This window comes from Hippocampus comes, unplaced genomic scaffold, assembly GCF_001891065.2.
Source record: "Hippocampus comes isolate QL1 unplaced genomic scaffold, H_comes_QL1_v1.1 scaffold196, whole genome shotgun sequence".
In the NCBI taxonomy this organism is placed as follows: Eukaryota; Metazoa; Chordata; class Actinopteri; order Syngnathiformes; family Syngnathidae; genus Hippocampus; species Hippocampus comes.
In genome coordinates, this window is record NW_017806173.1 from 320,484 (window position 1) to 337,254 (window position 16,771).

Here is a 16,771-nt window from a genome sequence, read left to right on the forward strand (position 1 = left end):
ACATGCCAAAAGAACTCCTTCTCATCTTTCCAGCTATTGAATTACATCTGGGTGAACGGACACCTTTTTTTAAACACTCGGCCTTCAAATAAATAACCCGCATGAACGTACCACCCACCCGCACCTGCGGCAAACTGTCCGTGACAATTCAAACCGGCCAGATGTTCCTTGAAGTATGCCGGCGCAATCTCGCGTGGACCCGCGCGATGAATGCAAACGAGCCCGGCGTCGGTGTTTCGAACCCCAAGCTTGTACGAGCGCAATCTAAAAGTCAGACACAGGCCGGAATCGGCGAAACGAAAAGCAAAACTTCACAGAAGCTCTCATCGCCTCCCATATTTCCCACAATGCCATTCAAAAGGGGAAAACGCCCGGACTTATTGCTCTCAGCATTTTTTTTTTTAGAGCGAGGAGGAGAAAATGGCAACGGTCCCACAAGACAAAACCATTCCGTCAGATTTATGGCCACAGCTGCTCAGTCAGGACTCACGCAGAATTTTTTTTTTTCCTTCAGCAGGGGAAAAAAAAAAAACTGTCTACAGTTTTTTTCCCTGCCGTTTTTTTAAACCTCCACCAGGGAGTTTTCATCACCCTTTGTTTTTAGTTAGATGACATTACATTTTCCCCTCATGTCTCACTGAATAATGCATTAAAAGTCCCAGCGGGTCTCAACGTAAAACTGTTTGGCCTTGGCAGAGGTCTGCAGTCTTCTGAATGTCACAGACATCAAAAGTTGCAATTTTGGCCGCCTCACTAGACACATCCCGAGGCACATTTTCATCCCATTAACGGAGCTCACGTCCCCGGGTTGCCTCATTTCGATGGTAAACGGCTTATCGAATGAAGGGGTTGATTATTGACACGTCAGGTCATCAATTCACAGCAAAAAAAAAAAAAAGTTATTAGCCTACATTCGGCCAATCGGCGCTCTTTTCATGTCGCAAATCCGATCGGGACAACTCGATTAAATGGGCCATCAAAATGTCGGATTGCAGCAGGATTTGAAGCCCATTTTTTGCAGCAAACTGCGTGATCGAAACAACATGACGAGATGAGGATGATGCAAAAAAAAAAAAAAAAACACTCCGCAGGCCTTCGTTGGGAGGCACCCGTGGCCAGATGAGGCAATATTTGTGTAAAACTGCTCAACTTGGCCCCAGACTTCATGCATGAGAAGTACTCAAAAGGTTGCATTGTTGATTCGATTATCAGACAAAAAGGTTTCAAATTAGTTCTCGAGCCAGATGGCGCTCGGATAGCTTCCTGAAAAAAAACGCCTTCGCTGGCGTGTGCGCATCAAAAGCAGAGAATGGCGCATCTTTTTGAACGTGCGGCAATTACCGGGATGAAAGCGGTGCGGCATATGTGTTTTCTTCTTTCTACAAATATGCATCATTAATTAAAATGAACTAAAAATACAGACGTCAATGTAAATATCTGAATTAAAGTACAAACCCACCCCCAAAAAAAAAAAAAATTCTGAAAAGAGCTGAGAACGTTTGGTGTATATCGTGAATTTTAAGCCGATTTATCAGATGTCGTAGCTTAACTCCGATTCTTCAAGTGTGGAGCACAGTCTCCCTCTAGTGGTACAGTACAGAATCACGGAATGAAACTGCTATGTTAGAGGCGCAGCATTTTTTTTTTTTTGAATCCCGCAGAGTCCATTTGTGAAGTAAATTTCAGTTGTATTTAACTTTTAAGTACAATACATTTGTATGATAAATAACTTTTCCAATATTTATTTGGTTGCATTTTCTCATGACCGCCCCTTTCAGGCACATGGACAAATTTCAGGGCAGGCTCCTGGCAGCGGTGAAGCTATTAATTAGTCAAGTGGGATGCAAACTTTGTCTCCCTGTCTTGATTTTTATCCATGATGACATTTTTTTCCAAAACGCCTCTCAGTATTGGCATGGATTTGATTATACCATTGTTTTTTTTTTGTTTTGTTTTTGTGAGGCATCATGTGTTACAGTGCCAAGTCGTGCCTATTATCTCTCATTACAAGTTCACCAGCCTCATCGAAGTACATCCATGTGGAACCGCGGCTCCCCCTCACCCTCTTGTGTTAGCGGGTAAAAATTTTAAAGAAAGGGAAAAAAAAACGGTTGAACATGATCACCGACGTGTTGACACGTTTGCGTTCTCCATCTGTCCGTGAGCCAACGCGTAGCTGTTGTTTCCATTAACCCTTTCGGGGATGGCGGTTACTACAGTGGACAGCTTACAATGTTATCAGGTGACAGGGTGCATGAAAGGGTTAAAAATGTTTTTTTATTTAAAAAAAAAAAATGGCGTGTGTCTTCACAGGCATGGTGATGGAAGAAACAGTATCAAGGTGTGTGTGCTCTATTCCTGCTGATATGGACAATTTGAGCCCACGGGGGGAAGTTTTCCCCGCCAGGAAAAAAAAAAAAAAAGACATTTTGGCATTTTTTTTTTTTTGGTAATATGTTCAGCAGACGCATGCAGCTCGCATTCAGCAACGGCTCATAAGCAACGTAACATACTTTGCTGAGTGGGGGGGGGGGGTAAGTTTTCCCCGCCAGGAAAAAAAAAAATGACATTTTGGCTTTTTTTTGTAATATGTTTAGCAGACGCATGCAGCTCGCATTCAACAACGGCTCATAAGCAACGTAACATACTTTGCTGAGGTTTGAGGTTCGTGACGTCAATTTCGAAACTTTAAGTGCATTGGAAGAAGCCTTAGAGTGACCTCTACTGGTCAAGACGTGTTTGACTTGACTACCAATTTGATTTGGAGGCAAATATACTTTATATGATTCAATTTGTTCAAGGTCACCCCGACTGCTCCATAAATCAATCCTGTGACCCTGCAGCCACAGGAGAGCAACCCCCCACCCCCCTTTTCCCAAACACTATTCCACTATGCTGCCTCATCTCTCATCCACCGTTGGTTGGCGTTCAGGACAAATACAGCCGATTGCTCAGACACTAATCTGGACTTGCAAACACAGGAGACGGCGCGAGGGTTCGAGCTTGAGTGACTCACCTCCGGGGCGAGCTGCGGCTCCTCCCCTCGGTGGGCGGGAAGTCCCAGAGGCTTGCCAGTTTGGTCCACACAAAATGGGGCAACGGCGATGGAAAATGTCTCTGATGTCCTTGGAAGTAGAGGAAGGTGACATTTTCATTTTTCATGTTCAGTCTCTAAATCTCTAAGCAGCTATTTTCGTCACATTTAGTTCCTTTTAACACCTATTAAGCATTCCCCATCTACCCACCTGTGCCCTTTCAACACGGTATCCAGCAAAGGTGGATACTGACAGAACTGTCTGGGCTTTCGCATAGCAGTCATTGAACATTACGTCAAATATTTGTCAGACAGTGCAGATTGTTTTTAACACAACTTTATGAAAGAAGTTGGCACTTACCCCTTTCACACAGCCTGGCATTCTCCGCCTTATTTTCCCCATGCCATTGTTTTGTGGAAAAGACACCTACACAAAATGGTGGGACAGAGTTAGCCAAAAGCTGTAACAGCCTATGCACAGGAGTACTGAAGTGTACAAGTGTGTGAATTTTAGCAGCTGACACTTACTTGGTCCATCCTGATGTGCTGAAAACATTTGCCCCCGACTGACATGTCAAAGCATGTACTGTTACGGCAAAATCCCGGTTTGGTTGGCATTCTGGAAAAAAAGGCAGCGGGGGATGAATGTGAACTTCTGGTAGGATTCTGAGTTAGCAAATTTGCAGGATCTCTGTATGTAAGAGGTGACGACATCCTTACCACTTGTACCTTCAACGGCGGAAAGTCAACCACATGGTGCAGTTGACATGGAGCAGGAGCAGCAGATACAAGGCTGAAAAATTGTAAGAGGAGCTTCATTAAATCCTATTGAGAGACGTACACTGTTGAACGTGAGTTCTGTGGTGGGTCAAACGCAGAGGTTAAAGTTCAGGTGCAGGGTTTATGTTTTACATTTAGGTTGCCATTTTTTTCATGAACCCATGTCTTCATTTGCGGCTCATTTCCTTGAATTGACTTTTGTTGTTGACTCGTGGTGTTTTTTTATGCCCGGGTTTACGCAATACTCAACATTTTGTACCCACCCATGTTTATAAAGGGTAATGTGCGTCTTGTGGAGCCATGTGGTTCCATGGTGTAATGGTTAGCACTCTGGACTCTGAATCCAGCGATCCGAGTTCAAATCTCGGTGGAACCTAACTTTTTCTTTGCTGCCCTTCGTTCGAACGCGGTCATGTTTTGGTTATGTTTTTGGAAATAATCCACCGACAATTTTGAACAAAACATGAAGCATTCTAAAAATACTCTGACACAGCTTCGGTTCCGCTTATGTCCTTGCCAACTGTCTACAGAGACTTCTTAAAGTGAGCTGAAAAAAAAACGTGCTCTTGGGGACTTATTAATGAGCCCAAAAACTCTCTGCTCTTACCTCTGGACATTGTCCAGGAGCAGTTGTTATGCTAATCACATCGACTCTAATTAATACCACGCATATTATTAGCAAAAGAAATGAAGATTCAAATGCCAGCACACGTTCATTACATTCGTTGAAGGCAGCCAACTGCTATTTCAGCGATGAAAGTTACTTACCATCGTGGAACAATGCATTCAATTAAGCACACCTGCACTAAAATGACTTGAAGCTTAAACTCCCTCAACCGCCGTTCAAGTAACTTGAGAGCCACACGACATATTCCACAACGAACATGAAATGATTCGAATAAACAACAGTGTTTCCTTACCGTTTCGTGGTCATTTCTGGGATTTTTTTGCGGGAACCAAACTCTTCAACGGCTCGTTTTTTTGTTTTTGTTCGCTAGCCATCACGACACCGTATTAACCGCCATCTTGTGGCGGTATCATTGTACTACAAGATAGGGCAACGGCTATTTTCCTGTACCACTTCCGGGGTCGTTCGTGAACAAACAAAAAACAAACAAAAAGAAAACCCAGTGTTTTCTTACCGTTTCGTGGTCATTTCTGAGGAATAATCGCGGAAATCAAATTCTTCAACAGACTTGTTCTTTTTTTGTTTGTGCCAGCCACCACGAAACGGTATAAATCGCCAACTTGTGGCGGCATCGTTGTACAACACGATAGGGCAACAGCTCCTTCCTCTCCTCCTTCCGGGGTTGTTCGTGAACGAAGAAAAACAATTTTTGTAATTTTCTATATTATGTTACATTAGTTGATAGACTACACAAGTGATTCTCAACCAGTGTCCCGGGGCACATTAGTGTGCCGTTGGAGCTCGAACGGTGTGTCGCGGGAACTTATCTAATTTCGCTTAATTGGAAAGAAAATCATTTATAAATAACAAATAACGTATCCCTGTCCATCTATCTATGCCAACAACTTATCGTGACAGAAAGAACAAATAAATGATCTTCTATTTATGGCAAAAAGTACGAAATTGACATATGTATCCTCTTTTTGTGACCATTTTTTTGGTGGGGAGCGATTTTTCTCACGTAAAAAAAAAATGCCTGCGAATGCATCCTGTGAATCATTGCGGCCGTTGTGTTACTCAAACGCATCTGCATTTTCTCACTTTGCAGTACACTGTGAAAATGTTTCCGAAATGGCACACAAATGCCTAAAAGACCGTCTCTGCCAACTTTAAACGCCTCCTTAATTAATCCTCAACTGGCACTCATAATTACCTCATTTGCATGCCCGGCCCTCCCATGGTGGGCCCCACGCAGATCTCCCCTGCTGCGGAAGTTAATTGTCAGGTTCGACGGCTTGATTTGGGGCATGCAAATCAAATCCGCCTCCGGAGAATTGGCGCTGTGAATTGTAATGATCTCAATTTTTTTCCCCTGCCAGTAACCATTGCCTGTGAGCACTCTAATGAATTAGAGCACTTCACTTAATTGTTGCAGTTGCCTATACCATATGTAAACATGAGCTCTTCTATGATGGTTGAACATCATTTTGTGCCATCTGTACACATTAATTGAAAGGATATTTCAGATAAATACTGAAGTAATTAGCATGTGCAAATTCAGTGCCAGAAACTTGAAAGATTAATAAAATACTTCAAGAAAAGGTACTTAGATGTGAGCCTTGTGGGACACCACATGTCATACACATGCTGTGAAGGTAAGGAGTTGCATCATTCTTGTCTAGATTTCCCCATGTGTTTTTCTTGTCCTCCTCAAGGTTTAGAACAGTCACCCGGACGTCCAAATTGTACTTTCAACCTTGAACGCTGAAGCTGGGATCTCAAAAACAACCTCGTGCTATTTTGACCAGCCTCGAAAGCGTTTTGTCACATCCCCGGTTAAATAATTCAAACATTTCCACACAATTGCCCCAGTGGGGTGGACACACCTTACAAACTGCACAAAGGCAAGCAGGGTGTCCTCACAGTTAAATCTAATTAACGCGATGAATTCATTAGTGGCGTTGTCGTATGGCAGCATTCAGCAATGCCGGCGCATCGTAATTAGATCGCAAAGGGTGCCGCCTGCTTAAATAGGTGGACTAATGAATGTCTCCTCTGTGGCACTTTTTATTACAGCACCTCGTCTCTACTCAAGCAAGACTCAATGAGACAGATTCAATTATGTGTATCAGTAAAAAAAATAAATAATAAAAAAAAGGACAGCAATTTGCTTGTCAACTTTGAATAGAAGCAGAATGTTTGGGAGGAAGAAGCTTAGTGGTCCAAAAGTACACTCTAGAGGACAGAGTAGGAACTACAAGATGTTTGCAAATACTGTAGTGCTGCTCGAATGTGACGCAAAGGAAATCAAGCTTGAATCTAAAACAAAACAATGCATAATGCATGTGAAGTTTGGGGTGCCCGAGTTAAACAAATACGTTTCAAAGCAAGCGTTTGATATGTCTGCAATTCCAGTCGTAAATCTGTTGTTTTGCACCGTTTGTTTAGTCAACTAATCCAAATCAGAGTATGAGTCAGTCTGGTCTTTTCGTTTTCTCAAGAAGCTCGTTGTCATCGTCTTGCTAAGCTCCCTTAAATTAAACCTAATCATTTTTTGCCTTGTGTGTACTTTTTTTTTTTTTTTTTAAATGAGAGCACAACTTGGAGTCTATTTCTCCGGCGAGTGAGTGCGATTAGGATGCGGAGGGTGTCGTCTTTGAGATATAAGAAGAAGAGAAGGCTCATGGAGAGGGATTATGAGGCTAATTCCACTAATAACTTTTTTTCCAGCCCCTCATTACCCCCGTGCGGAAGGATACGGGATCCTTTGTGGCGCTAATGTCCAATGGACAATTTCGCCAATGACTTTTTATGGCAAGATTGGAACGAGCACATTGACGGAGAACTCGGACTTGCTTCATTTTCTACTCAAGTTGGCTGTTCAAGACTTTGAAGAAGTTTGTACTTTAATCCCCATGGGGTTTTGATTTTGTTGTATTTACAGTAGATTAGTGAAGGTCACTGCAAGATTAAAAAAAAAAAAAAAAAAAAAAGTATTTCTTGATATTTGGCTTCCAAAATGACTATGTTGATCCCCTTTATATAAAACTGAAGTCCAAAACGTGACAATGAATGTTTCTTGTTCCAAGGACAAGTCCCAGGGGGCATATCGCCTCCCCCGTCCAAAAAAAAAAAAAATCCATCAAAACTTTGTGTGCCATCCTAAAGATTTGCATAATACCGATTCCTGTTCTCATAATCCCTGTGAGCAAACTTGGCATCCTTCTTGCCGTGCGGGATCCGACCGAAGGGCGCGTGGTCATTGAAACACGTGTCGAAGACCTCGTCCACGATTTTCTCCGCTGCCTGGCGGTTGATTTTCCTCACGGCCAGGATGGAGCGCAGGGCGCGGCCACGAACACATTCCTGGGCCGAGCAGATGGCACACGCTTTAGAAAAAGGGAAGGCGCTCTATGGTGTGGATTTGAAATTAAAAAAAAAAAGGGCACCTGGTGATGCTGCTTCATGCCAAAGTGAAAGCGGGCCACCTCGTTGGAAAAGGAGCAATCGCCACTGAGGTTGGCCGCACGAATCTGATACGACGCAACAAAATGTGGTCTGATCAATACATTGGCATATTTTTTTAAAACCATTTACACACGTGCATATAAAATCTAAATTTAATCCCTGGCTACACTTTACAAACTAAAGAGGAAACAGTGTGCCCCCTAGCGGATAATCTATGAATTGCATTTTATTACAAAATATTAATTCTGTGTCTTTTCTGCATTTTTTTCATGTTTAAATTATTCTGCGGGCCTGATCGAACGTCCTCGGGGACCGGTTCAAGCCCGCGGGCCATATGTTTGACATCTCTGCGGTATATAGTACGTGTTTTATGTTATCCGTGAAACTCTAGTCAAAGTAAATGCATCATAAAGTGGATTTGTTACTCTGTTTAGGAGATTTGACGGTTATTTTCATTTTTTGCATTTTATTTGAGGTTTACTGGTCATTAATGTGACTTGAAAAGATATATTTGAAATTCTTTTACAAATACCGGTTGGATTTCATTTGTTTCAATTGACTTCTTTAATAAGGTCAAATTGTACTTTATTTTACCCATGAAACAATAATAATTCATCACAAATTATATTCTGTGTAACAATTATCTGAATTATTTGAATTTATCATTCAAAAATGACTTTTAAATTATTTTAGAAATGTGAATAAAAGTTGCATTTTATGTTTTTGCCCCCCAAAAATAATTATGAATTACATGATATTTTATTCATGAAAGCAAAATTGAAATAAATGCATTGTAGGCTACATTTGGTATCGACTTTTTTTTTTTTTTTTTACGAATTTATTTTATTTTCAAAAATATATTGCAAGTTGACTGCTGTTGGTCAATATTTTTTATTTTACTCTATGTTAAAAAAAAAAATTAAGTTACATTTGTTGCTCATGATTTTTTTTATTCCAATATTTCTTAACAATTCAATCGATTTGTATTTATTTAATTTAAAATTCAAAAATAAATGTGTGGTAAATTACAATTTCTCCGGCTCTCATGTGGAAATGCTCATCTCCACGTTGCTTTGGTTGTTGTTGACGTAGTGGAGGAAAAAAAAGAAATAAAACTAATTCTGCTCATAGACGGGCACGTCAGGACAACACTCACCTCGGAACACGCTAAATGTCTGAAGTTGTTGAACCAGTCCACGTGAGCCCGACAGTGGTCAAAGGCGTGGATGAGCTCATGCGTGACTACTCTGTTCATGTGCGACTGCTGGTGGATGTTGTTCTGACACAAGACAATCTGGAGAGAAAAAAAATAATAGTAATCAGATTACACACAATGTTCTGGTTTTGAAATCTTAATTTCACCAACAGGTGATCTCACTTGGGACGTCGCTGCGTCAAATCCGCCGCTGACCGTCCCGTCGCAATCTTCGCAGGCAAAATGGCGGTCTTTAAACACTGTACTGGGTCAAACAGAAAACGCATTTCACACTGAGAAAAGACAACCTGGTGTTCCATCACGGTGAGACACATTTGGTGGACAAAAGTATTATATTAATTCATCAAGATGTCATTAGACAAAGGGCTGAAGGATGTTGAAAAATAAGCTAAATGTCCTTATACAGAGTTGTTAACTTGCAAAACGTTTTGACTCGCAGTCTTTTTAGCATTCACAACTCATGACAACTTCTCAAAACACACCAACCAAGTGTGGCCTAAACATATTTCAGTATGTCGAAAATCAGGTTACAAAAAAAAACAACAACAAAAAAACCCGTTGCTTTATCCTTTCATGTTTCATGAAACACGTAGCCTGCACTTAGACGCTGAATTTAGCCAGATACAAGATAAATAAATAAATAAAATACACTTACAGGTATGTAAGTAAGTAAATAAATAAATAGACCAGGACTGCCCTCAACGAAGAAGTCTTTTCCTCAACAAATTAAAGCCCTTGCGATTTTAACCCTTTCATGCACAAATAGTGATAACCCGTAACCTGATAAATTGACCACTGCAGTTAACGTTGTCCCTGAAAGGGTTAATAATGCACTTTACTCTTCATCTTTATCTTCCTTCAATTAAATGTGAATTTTTAACTGTGCCTCAATGCTGCTGTCTGTTTTCGTTTGTACTACAATTATTAATCATACCTGTCAACTCATACGGTTGAGCCATAGTTCATACGGATTTTGTGGTGAATCTTACGTATATGGCCATATCGCACAAATCATACGGATTCTGAAAATTTCCGGGTTTTTTCCCCCCCTAACAGGTAGTTCCGTTTGCTTTTGCCCAGAATGATGCTAGTCTACTCGAATGCTTTCATTTCCGGTAACTTTCCAGTAAATCACGTGGTTCCTAGTTGAAAACAGCAGAGTATTCATTGCATACTTCGGTAGTGTACAAGCAAGTTCTACAAGGAAACAAATATATCATTCATATTTCGTGGGTTTATTTCTGTCGTTATTTTGACATATAAAATGCTTTGGTATGTTATAAGGATGTTTTGCTCTTTATAAGGATTTTTTTGGTAGTTTATACAGGTTGGCGCTCCGAAAAGTTGACAGGTATGATTAATACGAATGTTTATGAATGCAATTTACCATCCAGAGTTCTTCATGGCACCGAGGAGGAGTTTGGCATATGGACCTGAATGAAGCATATCACGTTAAATCGAAAATATTACCACATTACGAATATACAGTAGAAATGCATACACATTACAGCGGGCTAAGAAATTGGCTGCTAACAGCAGCTTCTATATGACATGGTAAATAAAAGCAACGCAGTATGTCATTAAAAAGTGTTAGTTGCGTCCTACAAGATACGACGTGCTAGTTACTTTGGAAATAAAGTAACGATAGCGTTACTCACTGGTTTCCACGGCTAACTGTAACATGACCTGACATTTGTGGTTGAAAGTTAACAGGCTCTCTGCGACGGAGCCCTTCTTGTATTTCCCCGCGTTCCTCTCCGGGAATAAATCGTATCCGTATTCTTCTTCTTGCTTCGTCTGCCCCATTTTTTAAATGTAGTCGCCCCCCGTTGCGATATTTGTCAAGTACTCCCGGCTAGCCAGCCTTAGCTAGCAGGAGAGGTCATTGCTGGGTTGTGACGTCATGTAACAGTGCCGCTTCAAAAGGTTAAAAATAAAGCAAAAATACAATAACAATATTTTACAAAAGAAAAAAACTATATTTTTAGTAATACTATAAACACAATTTCTTCCATTTATTGCGTAAATAAAATGTAAATAGAAACCGTCGTACATTGTACTGCGCATGCTCCACAACGTAAAGCATGCTGGGAACTTGCTGTCATGGCTCCATGACAACATCATCATCACATGAATTCGCTCCTATTTACGACTACTTCATTACTACTACATTTGAATCGCGCTTGTAAGCCGGAGAAACAAGGAGAAGGTAGTGTCCGACGTTAAACTTTATTGAATCCGATCGATTACTTCAAAAGTATTTACTATTTAGCATTGTTGTTAGCTCGTGAGCGAAACGAGCATGACTTGAAACTCGGGGTTTCGCTGCAAGTGACATCGAAATAAAAGCAAACGTTCTTTGTCATTATTCGAAGGGAAGAAATCATGGCCGTGCCAAACAAATCACTCGAGTTGCAAATGCAAATGCGGCAGAATGCGGAGGACCTGCAAAGCTTCATGAAGGATCTGGCGACCTGGGAGACTGATATGAAGACCAAAGATGAGCAATTGAGGAGAGGCGAGCAGGGGATCCCCAAGGTTTGTTGGAGCTACAAATCTCATACACAGGAATAATATAATGTCAGATGATATTAGCAGCATTTGTTCCTTCTTTTACAGCCAAACCTCCCTCCTGTGCGCAACAAGGACTACAAAGCAAAAACGAGGGCGAAGAAGAAAATGAAAATGGCCAACGGTGACTGCAAAGCGGAGGAGACGGACACCAAAAAGCCTCCGAGGATCAGATCAAATGATTATCAATCGTGGGACAAGTTTGATGTGGTTAGCCATGTCTTGATTAGTATGGATGCACGTACACGAAAAAAGCTTTCGTGTACGTGCATCCAGAAAGCTTTTTTTTTTAATGCTAGGCCAAGGCTTTGGAGGAGGTAGATAAGGAGGAGAGCCCCACCGAGTCAGACTCGGAGGAAGCTGATCAGGAGCGAGCTTTTGCAGAGAAGGAAAAGGTAAGAGTCAGCTCAAATGTATTGAAATGGTAAATGAAATGCCCCCCCCCCCAAAAAAAAATATAACGCAGCTTTATCATCAGGGCAACGCATTTTTCAAAGAGGGCAAATACGACGATGCCATCGAGTGTTACTCCAGAGGAATGGCTGCGGATCCTTACAATCCCGTTCTTCCCACGAACCGAGCCACCGCATTCTACCGCCTCAAGAAGTAAGCATTCACTTTTTTTTTTTTTTTTTTTACTCCATGCATGCTTATCGGTTTGCCCCCCTTTCTTTAGGTATGCTGTGGCCGAGTCAGACTGCAACCTGGCCCTCGCCTTGGACGGCAACTACTTTAAAGCGTATGCGCGGCGAGGAGCGGTCCGCGTTGCACTGAAGAACTACGAGGCCGCTTTAGAAGGTGTGTGACTAGTATGAAATCATTCAAAAATAAACATACTGCATGACTTGGTAGATTCTGCAGAACTGAGTTGAAGGCAGATGTTGGAAGGCAGCTCTCGTAATGGCTTCCAGAGAATATACGTGATTTATTTGTGATGTCATGTTTCTGCGCAGATTACCAAACCGTTCTCAAACTTGACCCGGGCAACCTGGAAGCACAAAATGAAGAGAAAAAAATCAAACAGGTGAGTCGGATTAAAAGTTTTGAGTTGGTGGCAGCGAATTTAACATCCGGCCATCCTAGGTTGGTTATCTCGCAGCGAAACTACAGGTTGTGATTTGTAAAAGGACAAACACTATAAAGAAATTGATGAAAGGGGTAAACAATATCTGACCAGTTTTCTTTGTCAGATGCTTGGACCTCAGGAGCCAAGTGAGGGAACGTCGGCTGAGGCCAATCCCGCCGTAGACCAGGAGCAGCAAAGACGGCAGGAAGCGGTTGTGCAAAAAGACAGAGTAAGATTCCTTACTGAAACCCTCGCACGGCTACTCGATCCGATATTTATTTATTTTTTTTCCGATACATTTTCTTGACATCGGGACTCCTCCAGGGTAACGCTTACTTCAAAGAGGGCAAGTACGACGCGGCCGTGGAGTGCTACAGCCGAGGGATGGAAGCGGACTGCATGAACTTGCTGCTGCCTGCCAACAGAGCCATGGCATTCCTTAAATTGGAGCGGTAAGAAGCATCACGCCCGTTTCTGTTTTACGGCAGGGGGGGAAAAAAAAAACCACAATCCGTTTGATGTTAGGTTCGAGGAGGCGGAAGAAGACTGCACCAAGGCCATTTCATTAGACGGCACGTACTCGAAGGCGTTCGCGCGGCGAGCCACCGCCCGAGTGGCTTTGGGGAAGCTGGAGGAAGCCAGGAAAGGTGACACTTCGACTTGATATGAATCATGAAAATCTAGTGAAAGAAAGAATATGATGAAGGAAAAAAAATGTAGATTTTCAGGAGGTTTTGAAGCTGGAACCAGGGAACAAGCAAGCCCAGAGTGAACTTCAGAAACTCCAATTTGTATGTTTTTACCATCTCCTGCTTTTAGACATCGTCCCCCCCCTTTTTTTTTTTTTTTTACTGAAATCTGTTACTTGGATACTTGCGTTATCAGCACGACGTTTCCACTGGCCTGCTTCAAACGTCCGAAGGCTCCCGGAGGAGAACGGTGCAGCCCGTGGACAAAGCGGATCACCTGCGCTCCACTGTGAGACATCCACATATCTCTTTTCACGCCCGACGGAAATAAGAGCCACGTTGACTTGTTTTCCGCACGGAAACGAGGTTATCGTCCTTCCAAATGAGAATTCAAACTCCAAAAATCCACCTGAGATGGTGGCACCTTGGCAAACGAGGAACAGAAAAGCGTGACATGTACAGTATTGAATTTGTGGAGGCTTGTTTTGAAAATTAAAAAAAAAAAAAAGCTAAAACTAAGACTGAAACTAAGAAACCAGGAAAGTAATTCAAACTACATTTTGTCAACAATTCCAAATGCAATAAAAACGAAAATGACCAAAACGATTTCTAACCCTGCTCAGAAACCAATGAGGAGGATTGACATCGAGGAGATCAGCGGGAAGGTGACGGTACCTGATGTGGCGAGGGACCACCAGGGCCAGTCGCCCTCCGCCAAGAAGATCAACATCCAGGATATGACGGCCTCCCCCTCGCTGTCCGAACCGTCGGTTGAACCATCTTGATGAAAAATGCTTGAAATCAGAAAGGCTCACAACTTCACATTTGATTTTATTTGCACACAAACATTAAAATGTTTTTTTTTTTTCCACAACAGAGCTTCGACAAGCACACAAGCCAAACCCAAGCATCCAGAAGAAAGCGTTCTTCCCCTTGAATCATCACACAAAGCCCCCTCGATAAAGCTCCCACCCCCACCCGGTAAAAGTTTCCAGCTCGAAGCCGACCTACGCACGATTGGAAACCAGCCGGAAGTGGTTTACAGATACTTAAAGGTTGGATTGAGTGAAATTAAAAAAAAAAAAACACCATTCAAAGCCAGCAATCAATCACTGTTTTGTCGTTTCTTTCAGCAAATTAAACCAGAGGCGTACGCGCGCATTTTCCAGAGCTCCCTCGAACCTCACATCCTCACTCAGATCGTGCAGACGCTGAGGGATTTTTTCATCCAGTGAGTACATTTCGCGCCATGTGGTATCGCGTTATGCGAGCATCTAAAAAGGCACCGCCGTATGTATTGAATCCGTTAAAATGACAAGAACGACCTAAGTCCATTAGAATCGAAACATTAAATGTCGAGGTTGAGTTATGTCATTTGTTTTTTGTTTTTTTTCATTGAGATGAATTGATTTGGGCCCCTGTACGCCATACCGCCAGCAGGGGGCAGTAGTCCACCATTTTAGATGGCTGCGAGATTTTTTTTTTTTTTTCTTCCCCAAAATGGTTCAGCTCGACTTTTTGTTTGTTGTGCTATGAGATTCCTCGCAAGTGAAATATGTGCCTCGGCTCAATAAAAGTTGAGGGGAGGGGGGCGGGGGGGAGACACACGAAATGACACCAACGTCCTTCCTTGCTTGTGCAGGAACGAATCTGCGGACGTCACATGGGAAATCCTCAAAAGTCTCTCGAGCGTGAGGCGCTTCGACACGGCCGTCATGTTCATGTCTTCGTCGGAGAAAAAAGGTGGAACGATGTCAACTTCATTATTTCCCGTTAGTTATTCTTACGCATGTTTTTTTTTTCTCCTCCTGCCCCGCCGCCACTCAGTGCTGAAAGAAGTGTTCGACTTCCTCCATCTAGCCAATGTGGACGCGTCATCTGTCACAGCCCTACAGACGAAATATGGCGTGTGACCTGTTCAATGGAATACAGTTCAAAGTCATGCTTGAATAAAAAAAAAAAAAAAATCCTAATTTTGAACTTACCCACATTCTTTTGCACACCTATGCAATCTAATAAGAACCAAAAGTTACAGATCGGATGCAAAAAGTCACTGTTCCATTATGATACAATATCACATTTATTAAAAATAAACCGCATACTAACATGTTCCTATGCTTAAAAAAAAAAAATCTCACATACCAAAAACGTGCATGTTGACTCTATAATGTTCATTAGTGTGAATGTTCGTTTGTTGAGATCTGCAACCCGGCTGGCAGCCAGTTCGGGGTTGTGTATCTCGCCTGGATTTGTACGTTAGTTAAAGTGATGTTTCTCTGGAGTCCTGTGGAGGCCTGAAGGTTAGTATCTCCGTGACAGTGTGTCCTGTGAAAACAAACCAAAAAAGGAACCGTCATGAGGGTTTATGTTGACCCGAGGTTTTGAAGGTGGAAGGCTCGCTTTTTACGTTTCCACTGATCGAGCGTCAGGTCCGTGTTGTCCATGGTTTGGTCGTACTGCTGCGCCTCGGTCTCGTCCTCAGTGTCGCGGAAGTCGGCGAAGAAGGGAAAAGCCAGAGCTTCCGAGGCGCTGACCCGCTCCTCGGGGTCGAGGAGCAACATCTTTTCCAACACGGACACGGCTGCGATGCGGGAAAATCGACGGCGGCAAGAGTGGAAACTTTTCTGTGGTGGCTCTTTATGGAATGGAGCTGGTTACGTACCGTGTGAGCTGGCTTTGGAAAAGATGGAGTGGAGATCCTTTTTCGGTACTTTTGACAAACCTCTGAGGTAGTTTTTGGCCTGTTCGGGGCAGAAATACGGTGTTACAGATGTAACCCGTTCAGGGACAGCGGTCACGACAGTGGACAGTTTATCATGTTATCAGGCTACAGGGTGCATGAAAGGGTTCAGTATTTAGACACCCTTCTACTTTATTTTAACTTTAAATTAAATGTAATTCTTGTTTAATTCTCATTTATTTGAGGATCATTGTAATTGGATTTAACGTGAAGTACGTTTTTTTTTTGTAATGTGATGTAGTGTTAATGTGTTGTTTATTTTTAATTGAACTTGAATGTAATTTTATTTCAATTTAATTGTAATTTTGATTCGATTTAATTTATTCCGGTTATTTAGAATTTTAATCCAGTTTAAATTTTAATTTTATATTAATTTTAATTTACTCAACTCAATTGTATTTATAGAGCACTTTCAAACAGCCATCGCTGCATACAAAGTGCTTTACATGGAGCAATTAACAAGCAAATCGGTAACAAAGACGGTAGAAAGCACCGAACAGCAAAACCAAGAACAAATCTAAGTCATGCTGAGTCAAATGCCAAAGAATACAAGTGAGTTTTGAGGCGGGTTTTAAAAAT

At 42.0% G+C, this 16,771-nt stretch overlaps 3 protein-coding genes, 1 long non-coding RNA gene and 1 other non-coding gene across 9 annotated transcripts in view; 2 read left to right on the forward strand and 3 right to left on the reverse strand.

The window, feature by feature from the left end:
* Positions 1–3,019: 3,019 nt before the first annotated feature.
* Positions 3,020–5,209, reverse strand: LOC109531834 (uncharacterized). 2 transcript variants are annotated; one of them, XR_002171256.1, is made up of 5 exons: positions 4,957–5,209; positions 3,755–3,827; positions 3,563–3,653; positions 3,396–3,461; positions 3,020–3,125 (listed from the first exon to the last, which is right to left on the reverse strand). It is a non-coding gene; the product is annotated as an uncharacterized LOC109531834 (long non-coding RNA). The 2 variants fall into 2 exon arrangements; XR_002171257.1 differs by having other exon boundaries at positions 4,583–5,209.
* trnaq-cug (transfer RNA glutamine (anticodon CUG)) lies at positions 4,119–4,190 on the forward strand. The gene has a single exon. It is a non-coding gene; the product is annotated as a tRNA-Gln (tRNA).
* A 1,287-nt stretch (positions 5,210–6,496) lies between the features above and the next one.
* atp23 (ATP23 metallopeptidase and ATP synthase assembly factor homolog) lies at positions 6,497–11,036 on the reverse strand. Of its 2 annotated transcripts, none has more exons than XM_019896409.1 (6): positions 10,785–11,036; positions 10,514–10,559; positions 9,289–9,370; positions 9,067–9,204; positions 7,892–7,975; positions 6,497–7,808 (listed from the first exon to the last, which is right to left on the reverse strand). In XM_019896409.1, exons 1-6 carry the CDS (start codon positions 10,930–10,932, stop codon positions 7,605–7,607), a joined length of 702 nt encoding a protein of 233 aa, XP_019751968.1. In that variant the 5' UTR covers positions 10,933–11,036; the 3' UTR covers positions 6,497–7,604. The 2 variants fall into 2 exon arrangements, with proteins under 2 accessions (XP_019751968.1, XP_019751969.1); XM_019896410.1 differs by having other exon boundaries at positions 9,289–9,365; positions 10,785–10,847.
* Positions 11,037–11,189: 153 nt separating this feature from the next.
* On the forward strand, positions 11,190–15,432 carry rpap3 (RNA polymerase II associated protein 3). 2 transcript variants are annotated; one of them, XM_019896347.1, is made up of 17 exons: positions 11,190–11,335; positions 11,502–11,664; positions 11,746–11,907; positions 11,997–12,092; positions 12,176–12,303; positions 12,374–12,495; positions 12,651–12,721; positions 12,888–12,992; positions 13,088–13,215; positions 13,289–13,410; positions 13,484–13,554; positions 13,649–13,741; positions 14,076–14,218; positions 14,330–14,507; positions 14,586–14,683; positions 15,095–15,195; positions 15,280–15,432. In XM_019896347.1, exons 2-17 carry the CDS (start codon positions 11,512–11,514, stop codon positions 15,363–15,365), a joined length of 1,857 nt encoding a protein of 618 aa, XP_019751906.1. In that variant the 5' UTR covers positions 11,190–11,335; positions 11,502–11,511; the 3' UTR covers positions 15,366–15,432. The 2 variants fall into 2 exon arrangements, with proteins under 2 accessions (XP_019751906.1, XP_019751907.1); XM_019896348.1 differs by having other exon boundaries at positions 14,076–14,209.
* LOC109531841 (mitogen-activated protein kinase 12-like) overlaps positions 15,357–16,771 on the reverse strand; it is a 5,697-nt gene continuing 4,282 nt past the window's right edge. For both annotated transcript variants that reach the window (XM_019896351.1, XM_019896350.1), the window contains exons 10-12: positions 16,115–16,193; positions 15,860–16,033; positions 15,357–15,777 (exon numbers count right to left, since the gene is read on the reverse strand). In XM_019896351.1, coding sequence (XP_019751910.1) covers positions 15,713–15,777; positions 15,860–16,033; positions 16,115–16,193 — 318 coding nt within the window. In that variant the 3' untranslated portion in view covers positions 15,357–15,712. The remainder of the gene's footprint in view (positions 15,778–15,859; positions 16,034–16,114; positions 16,194–16,771) is intronic.

Coding starts and splice junctions, on each gene's coding strand:
- atp23 (XM_019896409.1), bottom strand. CDS start 10,932: ATGGGGCAGACGAAGCAAGAAGAAGAATACGGATACGATTTATTCCCG. Junction 9,205..9,288: donor TTGACGCAGCGACGTCCCAA/GTGAGATCACCT, acceptor TTTTCTCTCCAG/ATTGTCTTGTGTCAGAACAA. Junction 7,976..9,066: donor GACATTTAGCGTGTTCCGAG/GTGAGTGTTGTC, acceptor GCGTCGTATCAG/ATTCGTGCGGCCAACCTCAG.
- rpap3 (XM_019896347.1), top strand. CDS start 11,512: ATGGCCGTGCCAAACAAATCACTCGAGTTGCAAATGCAAATGCGGCAG. Junction 11,665..11,745: donor GCGAGCAGGGGATCCCCAAG/GTTTGTTGGAGC, acceptor CTTCTTTTACAG/CCAAACCTCCCTCCTGTGCG. Junction 13,216..13,288: donor GCATTCCTTAAATTGGAGCG/GTAAGAAGCATC, acceptor GTTTGATGTTAG/GTTCGAGGAGGCGGAAGAAG.